The sequence below is a fragment of the Syngnathus floridae genome, chromosome 9 (genome assembly GCF_059516105.1).
Source record: "Syngnathus floridae isolate MCC-2025c chromosome 9, RoL_Sflo_1.0, whole genome shotgun sequence".
Taxonomy (NCBI): Eukaryota; Metazoa; Chordata; class Actinopteri; order Syngnathiformes; family Syngnathidae; genus Syngnathus; species Syngnathus floridae.
In genome coordinates, this window is record NC_142421.1 from 5,694,916 (window position 1) to 5,711,112 (window position 16,197).

At 39.5% G+C, this 16,197-nt stretch overlaps 1 protein-coding gene and 1 long non-coding RNA gene across 2 annotated transcripts; one reads left to right on the forward strand and one right to left on the reverse strand.

Moving 5' to 3' along the window:
* Positions 1 to 7: 7 nt before the first annotated feature.
* fancl (FA complementation group L) lies at positions 8 to 14,239 on the reverse strand. The gene is made up of 14 exons (XM_088385201.1): positions 13,930 to 14,239; positions 13,458 to 13,516; positions 13,282 to 13,342; positions 12,667 to 12,723; positions 12,302 to 12,399; positions 9,008 to 9,104; positions 7,410 to 7,478; positions 5,002 to 5,152; positions 4,290 to 4,373; positions 2,750 to 2,795; positions 2,012 to 2,093; positions 1,270 to 1,386; positions 772 to 843; positions 8 to 377 (listed from the first exon to the last, which is right to left on the reverse strand). Exons 1-14 carry the CDS (start codon positions 14,161 to 14,163, stop codon positions 342 to 344), a joined length of 1,263 nt encoding a protein of 420 aa, XP_088241327.1. The 5' UTR covers positions 14,164 to 14,239; the 3' UTR covers positions 8 to 341.
* On the forward strand, positions 601 to 1,482 carry LOC148393121 (uncharacterized). The gene is made up of 2 exons (XR_015860424.1): positions 601 to 931; positions 1,279 to 1,482. It is a non-coding gene; the product is annotated as an uncharacterized LOC148393121 (long non-coding RNA).
* Positions 14,240 to 16,197: the final 1,958 nt, after the last annotated feature.

The window sequence follows — 16,197 nt, forward strand, 5'->3', positions numbered from 1 at the left end:
TCAACAGAGCAAAGCCTTAAATTTCCCTTTTTAACAAACAATACATCTCACAAGAGGATGGAGACATACAGATGACCTCAAGATCATCAGTGTGAATCAGGAAGTCAGGAGAAGACCCACATTTGTCACCTTTGAGCATGAGAGCTTGACTCCTGAAGATGTGATTGTGCAAGCTGTTTTCCCCCAAATGCATTACAGTCAAGTCTTCATGGCCGCCACCCTTCAATTAGCGGTTGAACTTTCTTCGATTCAACTTTTTCAACACAGTGACTTTCTTTTCTTTGGCTCTAATTAGCTTTTAGACTGTTTCCTTTGGTTGATGTAGTACACAAAGCCACTTCTCAGGACTTCTGTGCTGCCATTTTCACAGTAATGGGCTGAAATAGAGGAAAAGCTCCACTTATTAAATCGTCAAATGATTTACGAAGGATACTTAACAACAATGTAATAAAGTGCACTCATTTCTGACTACCTGCGCGATCAAATAACCTGGAAGGCATACACACAAGTAAGTTCATTTTTGTCTTTGATTCAATGACACGCGGCAATGTTCACTGGCACATACGTACTTTACTCACTCCTTTATGATGATGGCACAAATAGCTTCAGTGTGAATGCAGCACCTTTTTCTGCTGCCAATAGCCTTTCAGTAAAGAGAAGGCCATGCGATGTACTGAGCTATGCTAATTAAGCATACTGAATATCTATTGACTATCCACCAAAGGCCTTTATGAAGGCAGCTGTCAGTCACTTGGCAATGTGCAGACGTACCTTGCTGCAGTAAGGACACTCTCCAAAAACTGTGTTAAAGCTCTGCCTGCTTGCGGGCAGCACACGCAGCCACTGGAAGAGACAAAAGAGAAAAGACGACTTCATCAAATCGTCACCTTGAATTCGACGTGTCAAGTGATAACGTTTGTTTCAATGGAATGTACGCACTGCGCACTTTGAAAAGTTGCACAGCAAAGTCTCACGCAATTTTCTCAACCTTAACGGGCCTTTTGCTCAAGAATGAGCTCATTGGAAGCACGAAGCAGCTGCATTTCTGTGAGATGTTTGTCTGAATTATGCTAAAATATATTGTACCCGATTTGGACAATTGGTTCATGATGCAAATTTGAAGCTTCATTTTCCCATCACTACATTTTGTAAGTACTCGTCGTATTTGATACATGCTCAGAGTGACTAAGTAATAAAGTGAGGTGAAATTAAACTAATTATTAATTGGTGCATATTGTGATTTTCAACATAGTGTGTGTCCCTTCATACCTCATACAGGCACACCTGATGGAAGGGCTGACCACACCGAGGATCGTTGCACACCTGATCCGGAATAGCGGTTTCAAGGCGATAGGAGTAGCAGATCCCGCACTCCACACTGAACATCTGCGCAGGATTTCAAAATATTACAAACATTAAATAAAATGTATTCTTTTGTCCTGTGCCCTCAAAAATAAATAAAATAATGCAGAATAGACTGAATAGAGCCTTTTCTTTATCACAGCTAGCCATTAACTGACAGTGGCAGACAAAGAAAAAAAAAACATCTGGTCAACTAAACTTTTTTTTTTTTTCTTTCTGAATGCTAATGAGGCTGAAGCATTAATGGTGGTAGTGGATACAGAGCGTTCTTTCAAGTCAACTGCAGCGACAGGAGGGGAGAAGAGCCACCAGAAAAAAAAAGATAAATGCTTTTGCGTGATTAAAGTGATTGCAATAGCGCACAGAATTGTGCCATCTTTGTTGTTTTTAATAGCTCGATCTGTAAACAACCCAATTAGAGAAGTTGTTACCACCTCTTCGCAAAACAAAATAGAAAATGGCAACAGACACAATAAGAGACAATAGTGGATATCCGCCCCCTTAAGATTTGACGCTCAGGCAGACACACCAAGAGGAGTATGCATGCTGAGATGTGAAACAGAAACACACACACACGATGCTCCTTGAGGTAATTGCGATAGGAACAGACATGTTTGAAATGGAAAAGGGGGGCAATTGTGTGACATACAGATTTTTCGTGGGTGGCAGGTGATGGGAATTCGATCTCCAAAACATCCTGGAGGTTTTGCAAGACACCAGAGTCCGGGTCCCTGCCAGCAGACCACAGACAGCTCCTTCACACACTAATTAACCACATGCAAATGAGCCTGCAAAGACACTAGGGGACGATTAAGAGACTTTCACCGTTGGTTTAAAAAAAGAAATGGGGTGATGGCACGAGGGAAAAAAAAACAAGGCGCATTTGTGCCGCTACTGTGGTAAATTGAAGAGTGTTAGATACATTTACAGTACTTGACATGTGTCATTGTGAGGCATATGTAACCTGAGGTGATTTTTTTCCTCATCTAAAAATAAGAGTAATTCTGCCCCCACATTACATTTAGTTAACAATTGGTCAACATTCAACAAAACACTGAATGTAAGGTTATGTTGTTTTTTTTACCTCACCTTTACAGATGATTAAAACAGCAAACTATTATGGCACTTTCATTTATATGGCGACGAATTAAATTAAAAAGTGTGCTTTGATTTTGTGTGTAAAATACGATTCATCGCAAAGATCTCATGCAATTAAGATAAAACATTTTAATTGTTGCCCAACCCTTGTTAAAATGCAATTTGTATACCCACGGATGATGATATTCTAAATAAATTTCCCCACCTTCACTAAGACTGATCACTTTCAAGAATTTGAAGACAGATAAAATAACAAACAGCAAATTCAAATATCAGGCTGACCACTAACCATGAATGCATATTGGCGTTCAGTTTATTCCTCAGCGGAGTCACAACTGCAACAAGAAAAAGGGGTTAACAATTGATTTCTTCAAAGTCACCACCTCCATACCGGCATATAATTTTACATTGATATCTCTTTTCCCAGCATACATTATTTCCCGATATTACTCACATGCATTCTTATTTAACAGCCTTTGTGAGCGCATGCAGATATGAAGTGGCACTGCTTGCTGTGTTCCACAGGGGATCCTTGTCTCTGAGTAGTGTTCATCACTTTAACTATTCCTTATTCCTACATGCAAAAAGCAATATTTTTGCGCGCCTCATATTTGAGGGTCGCCGCCTGCCTAGCGTCTCGGGCGGCTGAAGTGTGTATGTTTAATATCATTTGAGTCGCATTGCTAGGCAACACGCTTGGCGTTTCATGACCCTGGATTTGCAGAAACAATGGCTGACAATTGATGGGGAATTAAAGAGAAAGCTCGTCGGATGTCTCAGAGGTTGCCACGGCGAGAATGAAATCGTGCCAGAGTGAAAGCTCTGACATGACGGAAGACAATAATCAACGCAAGCGCCCCAGCTCAACTCCAAACGTAAGGAAATTGATGCAGTGATATTTCCTTTTTCTCCCCACCTGATGGTGTCTTACTGAGCTAATCTGAATAATAGCCAGCACAGACAGATTTTGCTTTTTTATTACCCGGGTTTATCCGTGGCATGTATCTTATTGTGTCATGACTGCGAGGACACACTACCCTCAGTGGAAAAACAATTCAAGAACAACATTAAAATTTGCCTCAGATATTGGGAAAAGTGGGGAGGTTAAGAGATGCCAGCCCTGCACAAGATAGTAAGTGATAACTGAAGAATGCTGATCTTAACCACTGATCCTGAGCGTAACACATCATAAAAATCCCCAGCAGCGAATATTAAATAGTCACGCTAACGGAGATGAACATTCATCATATCTATTTATGTGCAACTGTTTCGAAATTATTTTGTAGAGCTGCACTTTTGACAAACTCCATCTCCTTGTTTCTTAATCAAATACAGAACTTTATGTTCTATTTTTTTTTCAGTTAATCTAGATATGAGTTTTGTGCTTACTTTAATGGGATCAGCACCCCAAACCTAATTTACAGAATCCAGTTTGTTCACGACAAAAACATTGAATGGAATTGCCATCCATTCTTAAAAAGGGGACGGCCTAAAACATTTTGCGTAAACAAGTTGATAAATACATAGTCGAAAATGCACCTCCTTTTTATCCCTTTGATCGTGTTTCAACAGCATTGAGTTGCTGACCGTTTATCAGAGTATTGTCAAGGACAGTTGAATGAGCCCTGGAATGAGTGTGATAGCATCAGGACAGTGCATAATTCACCGGTGACTAACAAAGAAGACAAGAAGAGACCCACCGTACGTTAGGTATTCACTATTATGTCATTTATCGTTTGAATTTCAGGAAGCTTAGGAAAAATACAGACTTTAACACTCAATATATAATATATAAATAAGTGTTACTATCGGAATGGGGTCCGACTGACCGTGCTCGGCTCCCAGCAGGCAGCATTCTGGTAGCATCTTTGGGTGTCGGGGATCCACTTCCACTTTAATGGAGACATTGTTTCCTGCAGAAACATTTGAATACTATTTTTTGCTTCATATATCATATCATATGATTACTTTTTTGTCAAACTGTTTCCTTACACAAATAGATAACAGTAATAGATAATGTTAGGGTTTACAGATTATCTTGATCGTATGATTATGTTGGAATGTAGACGAGAATTATTAACTTTGTTTAAACCTTTTACCTTTCCTTGATGAAACTTTCCAAATGGTGTGGAAACATTCTTGCTTAGTTAGTCATCTAAAATGCTCCACTAGTTTCTGTTTCCACGACCTTGTAAAACAATGAGCTGGGACCCTACGCGCTGATTAACCAGTTGCTGAGGTGACCAGCAAACATGCCCAATGTCACCCCCACCCTGCTTTCTCTCAATAAATACTCTTGCAAGAATCCAAAGTCAGACCTCATTCGATCATCACTGTACGCACAGCGACGAATGACTCTCCACTTGCAAGTGCTTAAAAAGGGCATATTGTCTCCCGTGTGGTTCTTGCAGAAATAAGTTAGAGTGAGCACCACTCTAACAGACAATATACTTTTTTCAGGGCCGATTATCGGTGGTTAAGGACGACGATAACCAATAACAACCCTGATAATCAGGCCGGGCAATAATTGGTGTTTGTTACCGATAGCTATTCGCCTCATAGTGTCAGAAAGACTCGGTTTTTCTGGCTCCAAAATCCAAGTCTTTGCGTCGACCTCATCAAGAACATCCCAGAACTCAGTCAGAGCCTCTATGACCAGCAGGAACTGGCTGTGGAGTTGGTTCAAAGACGACTGGAAAATCAGAGAAGAAGCAGAAATCATTAGAGCATTATTTGACTCGAACGAGTAACACAAAACAGAAAACAAAAATCAGTGAAACTTAGGGCAGATGCATTAACGTGGAAACGGAAAGCTGAGAGAGGTGCGGGTAAGCAATACAGATGGTACGAGTGGGGAAAGAAATTAGAGCGAAGAAAAAAAAAAAAGAACCAAAAAATTATAGGTCATTGTGCCAACACAGTGCACACAATTAAGCATCGTCCAGGTGCTGAGAGCCTCTGCAATTACAGCCCAATTAATGCCAGTGGCATGATTACGCTTAGCGCTCACGATAACTATGCTAAGCCCAGTTCAGGAAGATTAAAAAAGAAAAAGAAAGATAAGCGCAGGTAATTGAATTCTTCCTGTATCTAAGACAGCCGTACCAGTGAAAGCAGGAATTTAGTAAAGACTCAACGTGAGCTCCTGTTCCCTCAATACTCTTAACGGTAATAGCTATACACAAGCTATTACACTTTATTGAGTCAATTACAAAACAATAGGCTGAGCATTTACATTTTTATGTTGGTATATGTGAAGCTTTATCTAAACATAATGATAATACAGCAAGAAACTCTACTGCCCTTAATACACATGAATTTAAATGTTCCAAAAGCAGCTTAAGTGATACTTAATTTCTGTTTTGTGCTCACTTTACACACAGTTAAGGAAAACCAAATATGGCTTTTATGCTGTTGCTGCCTGCCCCTAAATTATTGGACTAATTCAATTGTGTTATTTTCCGCGCTGCAGTAAAATGTTTCCTTCTTTGACTAACAAAGTGCAAAGCCCTCTTTTAAACAGAGTTGGGAAATTCTTTTTCTGTATTTTGGCGGTTGGCAAACAACTTTTGGTGCACGCCACCACCTTCAGAAATAGAGTGTGGGTCTGCGTAATACGATTTCACTTCCTATTAAACCCTGCTCTTTCCAAAAACTAAAATAAAAACGCTGTACGCTAACTGGATATCAACCGGAGTTAAATTCCTTGTTTGGCATGCACAAACTTGACCATTAAAGCTGATTCTGATTCTGATTTTGTCATTCCATCAGTACCGATGGAATGTCCACCTCTGTTTCGTGGCAACAAATCAGGTTGTTGTCTTTTTTGCTAACCCTAACCAATCTCTTAGGTCGTTACTTGAAGTCACCACAACAGGAGTTAAAACCTAATCAGATTTTTGATTAACTCAAAACCCAAGATATAGACTGCACTGTGGGTTACCTGTGTATGATCGAGCATTTAAATTGGAGTAGCAACCAAACGTATAATAGTATACTGAAAAAAAAAACTTCATTCAATTAAAAACGCAAAAGCTATATACAGCACACACTGTTAGATTGGGATAGGAATTAGTTGTTAATTTCTGCCCTGAGTAGCACATCTTGGCCCTGCAACAGAGCAAGCAATAATTAGTCTTTCAAATGAACATGTCAGGACTGCCGACAGACAGGCCCTTCCCCCTGGCCTACACTCACGCACGTACACACACACTTAGCCATCACTCATCAGACAAAAAAAAATGCACTTGGCATAGATGTGCATGTACGCACACAGAGACAGCACAAAGACATACGTGCACACACACGCACACACACACACACACTTCATGTTGTAGTGTGGGAGAGATCCATCACCAGCCCAGCAGGCAGACAGGCTCCATACGGTAGCGCTGTTCTAAGCTGGTCCTCACTGTATGCCTGCCATGTAACCCCCCCACCCACACACACACACACACACGCAAACACACACGCACCCAGTCAGTCCGTCCTACAATTTCTTTGAAAATCTGATAACAATGCTTTTGATATTGGGCAGTCGTCGTTATGAGGGACAAAACAACCACTGATGTGAGGAGCGAACTGATGAATGAAATGACAAAAAAGAGGAGGCAATTCAGTTTACAAAAAAAAAATCTTCCTTTTTTGTTTTCCACATGAAAACAGTTGTATAACAAGTAGCTTCATTTGACTATCAGGAATGACCGTCAAACGCTGTAGACCAGCCGTCCTCATTCAATTTAAATGCGGAAGAGCAAGTTAGTAGAATATGTTGAAAATGAAAGCTGATAAAACAATCATTGTACTGTGGAGATGCGATAACGAGAGAGAAGTCAAACATGAGTTGATTCAACAACAGCCTTTGAATTGATGAAGGCTGCTCAGATGAGAGACATATTTCCTTGGAAGAAAACCAGAGCACTAGTGTTACCATCAATTCATTTGCATACCTGTGGTGTCCATTTTAAGTCAAGGGGGACAGGCAGGTCAGCTGAGCATTCAGGAGCCTCTGCCGGGTGCTGTTGACGGGGAAGATTGGTCCGTTAAGCACACCAAATTAAGAACTTGACATTAAAGACTGGAACAATATACCTTAAAATCATGTCAAATATATAAAACATGATATGATATTGAAAAAAAATAATAAAATCAATCAACTCAACCAACAAGATGTCCAATATTGGTTGTGATAAAATTTGAAATGAAAAAGCTTTAAATGGATTTACATTCTGACAACATTTCACCATTGACTTAAAAGGTAGCGCTTAAAAAACAGTGCTGCTTATTCCCAGATTTGACAGTAAAAGTACAATAAGCATGTTTTGCATCAACATAAATACAATTTTCTCTCCCTAAAACTTTCCACATTTACCCTTGCTTTCCCTTCCCTGTCATCCGCAACTCCTCCAGCACTGTTTCGCCCTCTTGCTGTGCTAAATGAGGGATGACCTGGCGCAAGATCGGGTGGAAGAAGCTGGAAGGCAGGTAGGTATTTTTACAGTTCCAAAAAGAAGAGTGTAAATGGCCAGGTGGGCAGGTGGGCACAGAGTGGGCTCTCAGCATCCTCCCTTGTCCCAGGTGGATGTCAGCTGGGCTTAGGTAAGCATCACCGCATCGTGGTAAAGTCAAACAAATATCGTAAATCAACAGCTGCCTGTGCTCTTAATAAGTGCCATAAAAAGCCTGGCCATGTACCATTAAAAAAGCGATATTTGAAGTAAAAATTAACCCACCAAAATTTACTTAATCATTTTTTTTCATCCAGATAAAAAAATAAATTAAAAAAGTATGATTGTATTTGTAAGGCTTGAACCATTTTTTTAAATTTAATATTTATGTTTTGTGAGATTATATCACATGTGATATAAGCGATATATATATATATATATATATATGATATTAATTTGTTGGATGCTTTGTTGTAATGATTTTGAGATTTTGGTATTACTGTGAAGTTATTTTAGACTGATTAAGGGCTTTTAAAAATATCAAATTGTAATTTGACAATACAAGTGATGCTACTGTCCATGTTTCCAAGACTTTTAGATTTAATAGCAGCTGTCAAGAGAATTACATTCAAGTTTTATTATCCTTCTCCTACTATAAAGGGTAACAACGCGTCATGTCCGAGATTCCTTTCAGCCATTTACAGTAACATGGTTGTCACTGTCCATGTACATATCTTAAAAGCAGCAAGTAGTGACACGCAAATGTAGATAAGACTAAGTGTACTTGCTTTCTCTGTTCATAGAGAATCACTTTCTATCTATGTGGAGATGTTTTATCTGTGCTACATCTCACTCACACTGGGTTATCAAGTCTGTACACCCTCTCCAGTTTGCCCCAGATTTAAGGGCCCAGATGTAAATCGCTGATTTGTTATCAGCAAATTGAATGGCCCATATGTGGTAAATGAAGTCAGACCTGGATCTGGATTGGCTGAATATCAACATCAAGATGGACCACGTTCCATGTGATAATGAATCATTTTATCAAGAAGATGACCTAGTCATCAATGCCGACTGTATGTGTGTTTTTACACACTTACCTTAGATTTGAGGTGAATGGTAAGAATGTGCTGCCGTCCAGACGAGTCCTCGGCTTTCACCTTCAACGTTTGAAACTGTGTGTCGATGAAAAGTAGTCTGCAGTTAAAAAAAAACACAAACACGACAATGTGAATGCTATTACGTTAAGGTGCAGATGTCATGTCTAAATACTAATATGTAAAAATGTATTTTTGCAAATTTGCGTTGGTTCCCTTATTTAAAGTCTCTGTCCCACTGAAGAATTGTGAGTGCGTTCTTGTCAAGGTTCGTTCAAAGTCGCCAAACGGTCGCCAGACATTCCGCAGCCGTTCGACTATACTTTTGAATTTTGAACATAAAAAAAAATTAGTCAAAGAAATTGAGATTGCTAGAAAGATCTAGCCTTGTTAACTAAATATTTTACAATTCAGTGTTTATTTATATCCCAATAAATAAGCTAAAATAAATGTAGTTTTTCTTTTAAAGACTGTGAAGCAGCATTAACATTACTTTTGTTAAAGCTTACGTTTCTCTTGCACGTAGCTTCGATGTAAAGTTAAATTTTCTATAGAATAGCTTGTAGCTTACTTGACTACAATTTCTAATGCAGAGCATTTGCACATTTTCATAAAGCATTGAACCCAAGGAAAAAAAAAATAAACTAATAAAATCACGCGTCTCTGGATGACTTTACGAGCGAGATCACGGTCGCAGGCTATGCTCGGCCTATAAATTCGACCCTCCTTCCTGAGCTGATTACAACCTGCTGAGGCGGAGGACACTGCACTGATCTGTCCCGATCATGCACCAGCACTACAGTCAGATTTACTGCCATGCCGCCGCTGCTCCAGCACGCTATGAAGGACTCGGAGCTTCCCCCTCTCCAGTCCAGTTTCTAGTCAACTGAAACTTTGAGACAAAAGACTGATCGAAGACAAAGGAATTGTAGAGTCCCTCCTCAAGATTTACAGTACCTTACAAAGTGTGGTGAGCTTGACGTGGCTGTATATTTGCCAAGGATTTATGGAGTGTGTTAGAGAGGAGTGATGGGAGCAGTGTCCCCGGGGATGACATGCACGCACCATCTTTGGAAAGTGATGGAATGATGGCCGACCATGTCCGCGGCGAGTACCTCATAAATGTGACCGTTCAATCGCACGCTTGCAATCAAACACAAGTGAAGGGTATTCACATTGAAGTCGACACATACAAAATGCACAATGTAATGAGGCCAATTTGCTTCTCTTTCCCCACCTCTTATCCCCAATTGCTCCATATCTATTGTATCTCTATATTTATCTTCAAACACAGAATCTTTTTTTTTTTTTGTAATTCACACACATCCTTGTCTTTGCGGCGCTTTGATACCGATAGCGGTGCCAGATGCTGAAAGTTGATAAATATAATCTTGCACCAGAAGACAGCTTCTGTGTCATGATAGCTTAATATCCTCGAGTACTCATACACAAATAGTAGTATAGAGCAATAAAAAAGCCATTACACTTTACAGCTATAAATACACAAATCTGTCAAGCGAGAGCATTTAATAGATCTGTCCAAGTGAACAAAGTGACAAGCATCCGAGGGAAAAGAGCTGACACTTAGTAAAATCCGTTAATTAAATGATTGTGGCTTTATGAAAAGAAAACTCCAATCCAGTGACATGACACTTTTGTCATGGCACCAGCAAAAGGCCCATCATATCTTTTGTCTCTTTTGAGATACCAGCAGAAAATGGCACATAATACGAGTTAAACGAGGGAGGGTGGTGCAATTTTGCAGACTCCAAAATAGAGAAAAGTAGGATAAAATATATTTCACATATCACATACAGAGCCACAGCACAAACTCTTACTTCAATTTATATATGCGCTGTCTGAACACAGTCTTCTATTATACCAAATCACAACAAAACTGGTTTTGGAAATCCAATACAATCTGTTCAAATCCTTTCTATTTGAATGATTTCTTAACCATTTGTATTTCATTGTTACAAAAGGACTGTTTAGTTTTTCACAACCAGTAGTTGTATCAGGAGTAAAAAAAAAAAAAAGTCTCAACAGTGCATCACTAACACACACCTCTTCTTCACATGTTAGCAGGAACGAGTTACGATCCCTACTTGGCCGTGATGGAAACAGCGTGACAGTCAGACATCATGCTGGGAAGACTGATGAGACCATCCCATTTGCAACCCCACGGCCAACCGAGCTGCTTCCAGATAGAAACATGCAAATTTGTGCCGGGGTATACGCATATTTGTGTACTGTATGTGAGCTTGACTTATGTGTGTTAATTAAAGCTATAGTCACAAGCGGGTCGCCAGGGTGCACCCACACTTCACGATGTGGCGACTGAAAAAAAAAAAAGGTTGTAAATGTACAACCAGCCAGTTCTAAAAGTCGCCCTATGTGGTGAATACAATGTAAACAAAGGTGCCGAGCTATTATGTCTAATACGGCGAGGCGATCGGACTTTATCTCCGAAGCCAGGTAACGGGTGATCTGGGGTTGGGGGGGTGAGAGGGAGAGACAGAACAACTCATTTACCTGGCCCAATCAGCAGACAGAATTACATCTAAAAACCCCTAGTGGCTATTAACACAGCCTATGCCAATTAAGACACTAAGCGACTCTCAAGTGCTTTGGAGATTGAGGTCCACTGTGTATAATGCCTCACATTTCCAGCATATCTTCCCCCTTCTATTAAAACCTGAGAGTCTTCAATTAGAGCTATTTGCATTTTACTAATATCATAATTGTAGCTGTGGTCATTAAGAGCAAAGTGGAAAATGACTATAGTAGCCAAGGACTAATCCATGCAAGAAAAAAAAAAAAAAGTCTCCATCTCCATTTTGCAGCTCAACTCCTCCTGAGGAGAGAAGTCAGTGCTATTTACAGGGCCTGTCACAACACGTGTACTGACAGTTATTAAACGTGACCGGACTTTAACTACAACTCAATAACTAAAAATAAGGAAGTCATTCAGATCCATTAGTTAGCGTGGAGTTATGTTCTTGCAGGGCAGCCAATGAGAATGTACTACTCGGAGAGCACATCAGCGGATGTTAGTCCAATTAAAAACACCGTGACACAGTTACAAATAATCAGACCTCTGGGGAGCACACACAAAAAAACCCTATCATAAATATCATAGAAACAATTTACTTATTTCCTTAATCGCTCTATCTTGTGGCACCTTTTTGTTTCAATAGAAGCTCCCTAAATAGTAAAATCTTTGTTACTGTTAAAATTCCACTGTCTTTTCTTCCAGAAATTATGTCAAGGGTTTTTGCACGTCCTATAAAAACTCACTTGTCCCATCCAAGGGTTTCCATTTCCGAGAGGAGTTGGGAGTAGTACTGTGGAGGCGGAATTGAGGCGCACATTGGATGGTTTCTTAGGCACACTTCCTGCAATAACAGGGACGACAATGACGCCAGAATACAATGCACAACACTTCTCACTCAATTATTTACGGAAATAAAAAAAATAAATAAATAAAAAACACAAATATGGTCAAGCTGAGACTGGGTCATAAAACAATAAACGGGTTATTAACGGAATATAATATTCATGTAAGTGTGTGCCACCAAATCGATGTTATCAATTGCGTGGGATTCCCATGAACAACAATGTCAACAAAGCATCGCTAATCAATATATCATTGCTCTGCTTACCAAGACAGTCTTCAGTTCCAGAATGAAACTGACAAGATCAGTGGACTGATGCAGTCTCTGCAATAGAAGGAAGAGACATCTTTGAATGGCAAGATAATAAAGTGACACTTTTTTTTTCTTCTTCCTCAAGCCAGCCATTCAAATCAAACACGTGTTTGTGATTAATGGGGGCTGCCACCTCCTTTAATAATTAATGGTAGCTTAAAGGCTGCGAAAATAATGAACTTTGCAGCCCGAGGTGAAATATCAATCTCATGCAAATAACCCTGAGGGACCACATAACAAATAGGGACATTTTCCAGGCGGTGTTAATTAAACAGTGAAAAATATTTTTCTCAGCTTCTGAGTGAAGTGTGCTTGATGGGTGCACAGGAACAATGCCAGGTATGACACAGTCAACACAAAAGATGTGAAATGACTCAGACAAAAACATTCAATCAAAGATTTTGTCAGTATAGTAAGTGCAGATTCCCAACCACTGTGGATTACTGTGCTATCAGAGATCATCAGGTGTGCATGTGGGATGATCTAATATCAAATTACTAGTTAGTTTACTCGTATTAAATAAGTGCCTTGCCCCAATAAAGGCTGGGAAACATTATTGTAGTGTATTACCTGCTTTACAATGTGTTCGTAGCCATTTATGAGGTGTTTTAACTTCCAACAGCAATGCAACCTATAAAATAGGATGCATGTTTATACCTACAGTTATGGATGGAAAACATCAGCAACAAAAACAACAATAGTGTATAAATCAATTGTATGAACGACACATATGTGATCATACATACTTGGCCTTTTTGAGTTGGCGATCTGGTGGTAGATGTATTCTCAGTCTCAGGTCTTTTTCCTATTCAAAAAAAAATACACTAAGTTACACCGTTAAGATTAAAAAAAACACGACAACATTGATTTTGCAAGTTTGTTGTTTACACAAACTATTTGGCGTCTGTATTTTCAAATGAGCCTCATGTCTGCTTTTTTTATTCAACTTCATTAAGAAGTGTTAATTTACAAAGTATTTTAATGGACATTTATTTAGTTTATCATCTGTCCTTAACTCTCATGCACGCACAGACATGTATATTAAATGCGCTTGAACTTGCAATTTGCAGCTTATAGTAAATACACATATGTATGATGCAAAATCGAAAGGGGAAACTGGGGAACAAATCTGCAACCTTTGCGGAGCAGTGCCACAATACATGGAGCCAATGTGCATTGTTTTAAAACGTACTACTGATCTGTCTTCACTCCACCTACATGCACAGTGATGAATCCATCATAGATCGTTTTCTCCTCGTTGAGGGGTAAGAGAATTGGGTTATCGTTTACCAGTATAGAAGCCATCAAACTGCTATCAAAACATCTGTCAAACGCTAATGCAAGCTGTGCCACCACCTCCGTGCGCCTGATTTGTCTAATGCATGGACTAGACTTTGAAAGTTTAATAGTTTCACTTTTGTGTTGAAATAAAATACACTTCACGAGTAACATGCGTTGTTTTAACTTTCAAATAGTGATCGGAGGAAATAACCTCGGTTTCCGCTACCATCAACCAAACAAACATGACAACGTCACCGAGTTGCATTCAGGAACTCAAAGGAAAATTGTAAAATATAGTATTCCCTCGTTTATCGCGGATGATTGGTTCCAAAAACCACCCGCGATAAGTGAAATCCGCGAAGTACGGTCACCAACAAGAAGTACTGGGCAGGCTAACGAGTTAGCGGAAAGATGTTAATTCGCGATTGTGCTAACACGCGAAAACGGACTTTTAAAGGAATGTAAATGAACATTTGGAGCAATACTACGTTAGACACATGTTTCCTCAATTTAGAAGTTTTATTTTGACTTTTAAAAGTTTTTTTAATTTGGAAAAAAAAATCTGCGATGTAGTGAAGCCGCTATAAACGAAACGCGAGGTAGCGAGGGATCACTGTATATTGACTTGGACATTGTCGTGACTCGCTTTTCATTGACACTACACTACGTAATCTGTCATATAAATTCACATGTTTAACCACTTTTGGGGGATGGATTCAACTCTCTCTGCAAGTTGTTAAACATTTTTATAAATGATGGGGTCTCCGGAACTTGATTCTGATGATTGTCCAAATGTGTCATGTCAATCTGGCGAACAACTGCATGGTTTCTCTGTCTCTTGCCCACTGTCAGTCTCCAGCTCACAGGCCCTATAAACAAAAGGGATGAATATATTTTCTCTCCTAATCCATGAAGGAGCAAATCTCAACATGTTTGCATGTTTTATTTATGCAGATGCCTGTGCTGCCCATGTTTGCAGCTGCGATGGTATAAAATCTCAGATTACATTACCATGTACTGTTTTCAAAACATCCTTTACTATAGCCAGGCACAATGCCTCAAAGTAAGCAAGCTAGCACTGCTGTGACGCCTCAATAAGCCACCAATTATGTAGAAATACTGTTAACTAGTATTGGCAGACCATTTAGACATATTAAACATACATTGGAGAAACAAAAAGTATATTTCAGGTAACCCGACTATCTGTTGTCTGTCAAATTCATTTAATTTTTTTTTTCTTGAAAGGAAGCAGGATCGGATCGGGCGTAAATTCTAAACAGCCTTTTTATACACATTTTGGAGAATTAGTATGGAATACTTATAATACAATTTTGAATTTATTATTGATAGCTTCACTGCCAACTGCCATTTGGTAAAAGTGGCAGCTGGCACCCTTTGCCACCCAGTAAGACTGCCTATGGTGTCAAGTTTGAAAACATTCCTATTATTATGCCCTTAAAACTGAAGTTTTACTCACAAAAATACAGCTACAGTGCAAAAATTAAGTAAGATTACATAAACTTTATAATTAAAATCATGATGATCTGCATTAAATGTAATTCTGCAATCAGGTCGACAAACACTGACAGGATATTCTTCAACGCCCACATTCAATTCAACATACTTAATATGTATCAAATTGCCCCTTCAACTGTCGAACTATAGCAACTACTTTTTTTTTCCCGTCAAGCACACCTCCAGTTCGCTTTTAGCTCACATTACACCCTGAATTTGTAAGCAGAGATTTGGAATGTGTCAATGTGCTGTACAGAGCCAGTGAGAGACGTGCTTCAATGCATGCTTGCCACACACAATGTGCCCAGAGAGATTGATGTTTTTGTCATCCACCTGCTTCCAAGCTGCAACAAACAGCCAGCTGATGCAAACAGAGGAACCTAGCTATTCAGCTCACAAACAAAAGAGAGAGAACCTCACAGCCCCTTTTTGCACATCTGTTCTGGAGGAATACATCAGCTTTCTGACTGTGGCGCACACTGGGCTCGAATGATCCTGAATGCGGTGTCTGGGATTGGGTAAGTTGCAATTTTTTGGTTCTCTTAGGGAAATTAGAACAATCAAAGGATTTATTTCACAGGACGCATTGAAATGTAGCCATAGGGAGAGCTGCGATATTTTCCCTCCCTCTTCTTTCTCAGCCTTTCTCTGTGACTCACTCTTTGGAAAGAAAATCTACAAGCATGCAGC

Bases quoted from the DNA above. Each gene is read 5' to 3' on its own strand.
- fancl (XM_088385201.1), bottom strand. From the start codon at position 14,163: ATGTTACTCGTGAAGTGTATTTTATTTCAACACAAAAGTGAAACTATT. The intron at 12,724-13,281 runs GTAATACACTAC...CTTCTATTGCAG, and splicing joins ACGAACACATTGTAAAGCAG to AGACTGCATCAGTCCACTGA. The intron at 9,105-12,301 runs GTGAGTTTTTAT...TTTTAACTGCAG, and splicing joins GAAACCCTTGGATGGGACAA to ACTACTTTTCATCGACACAC.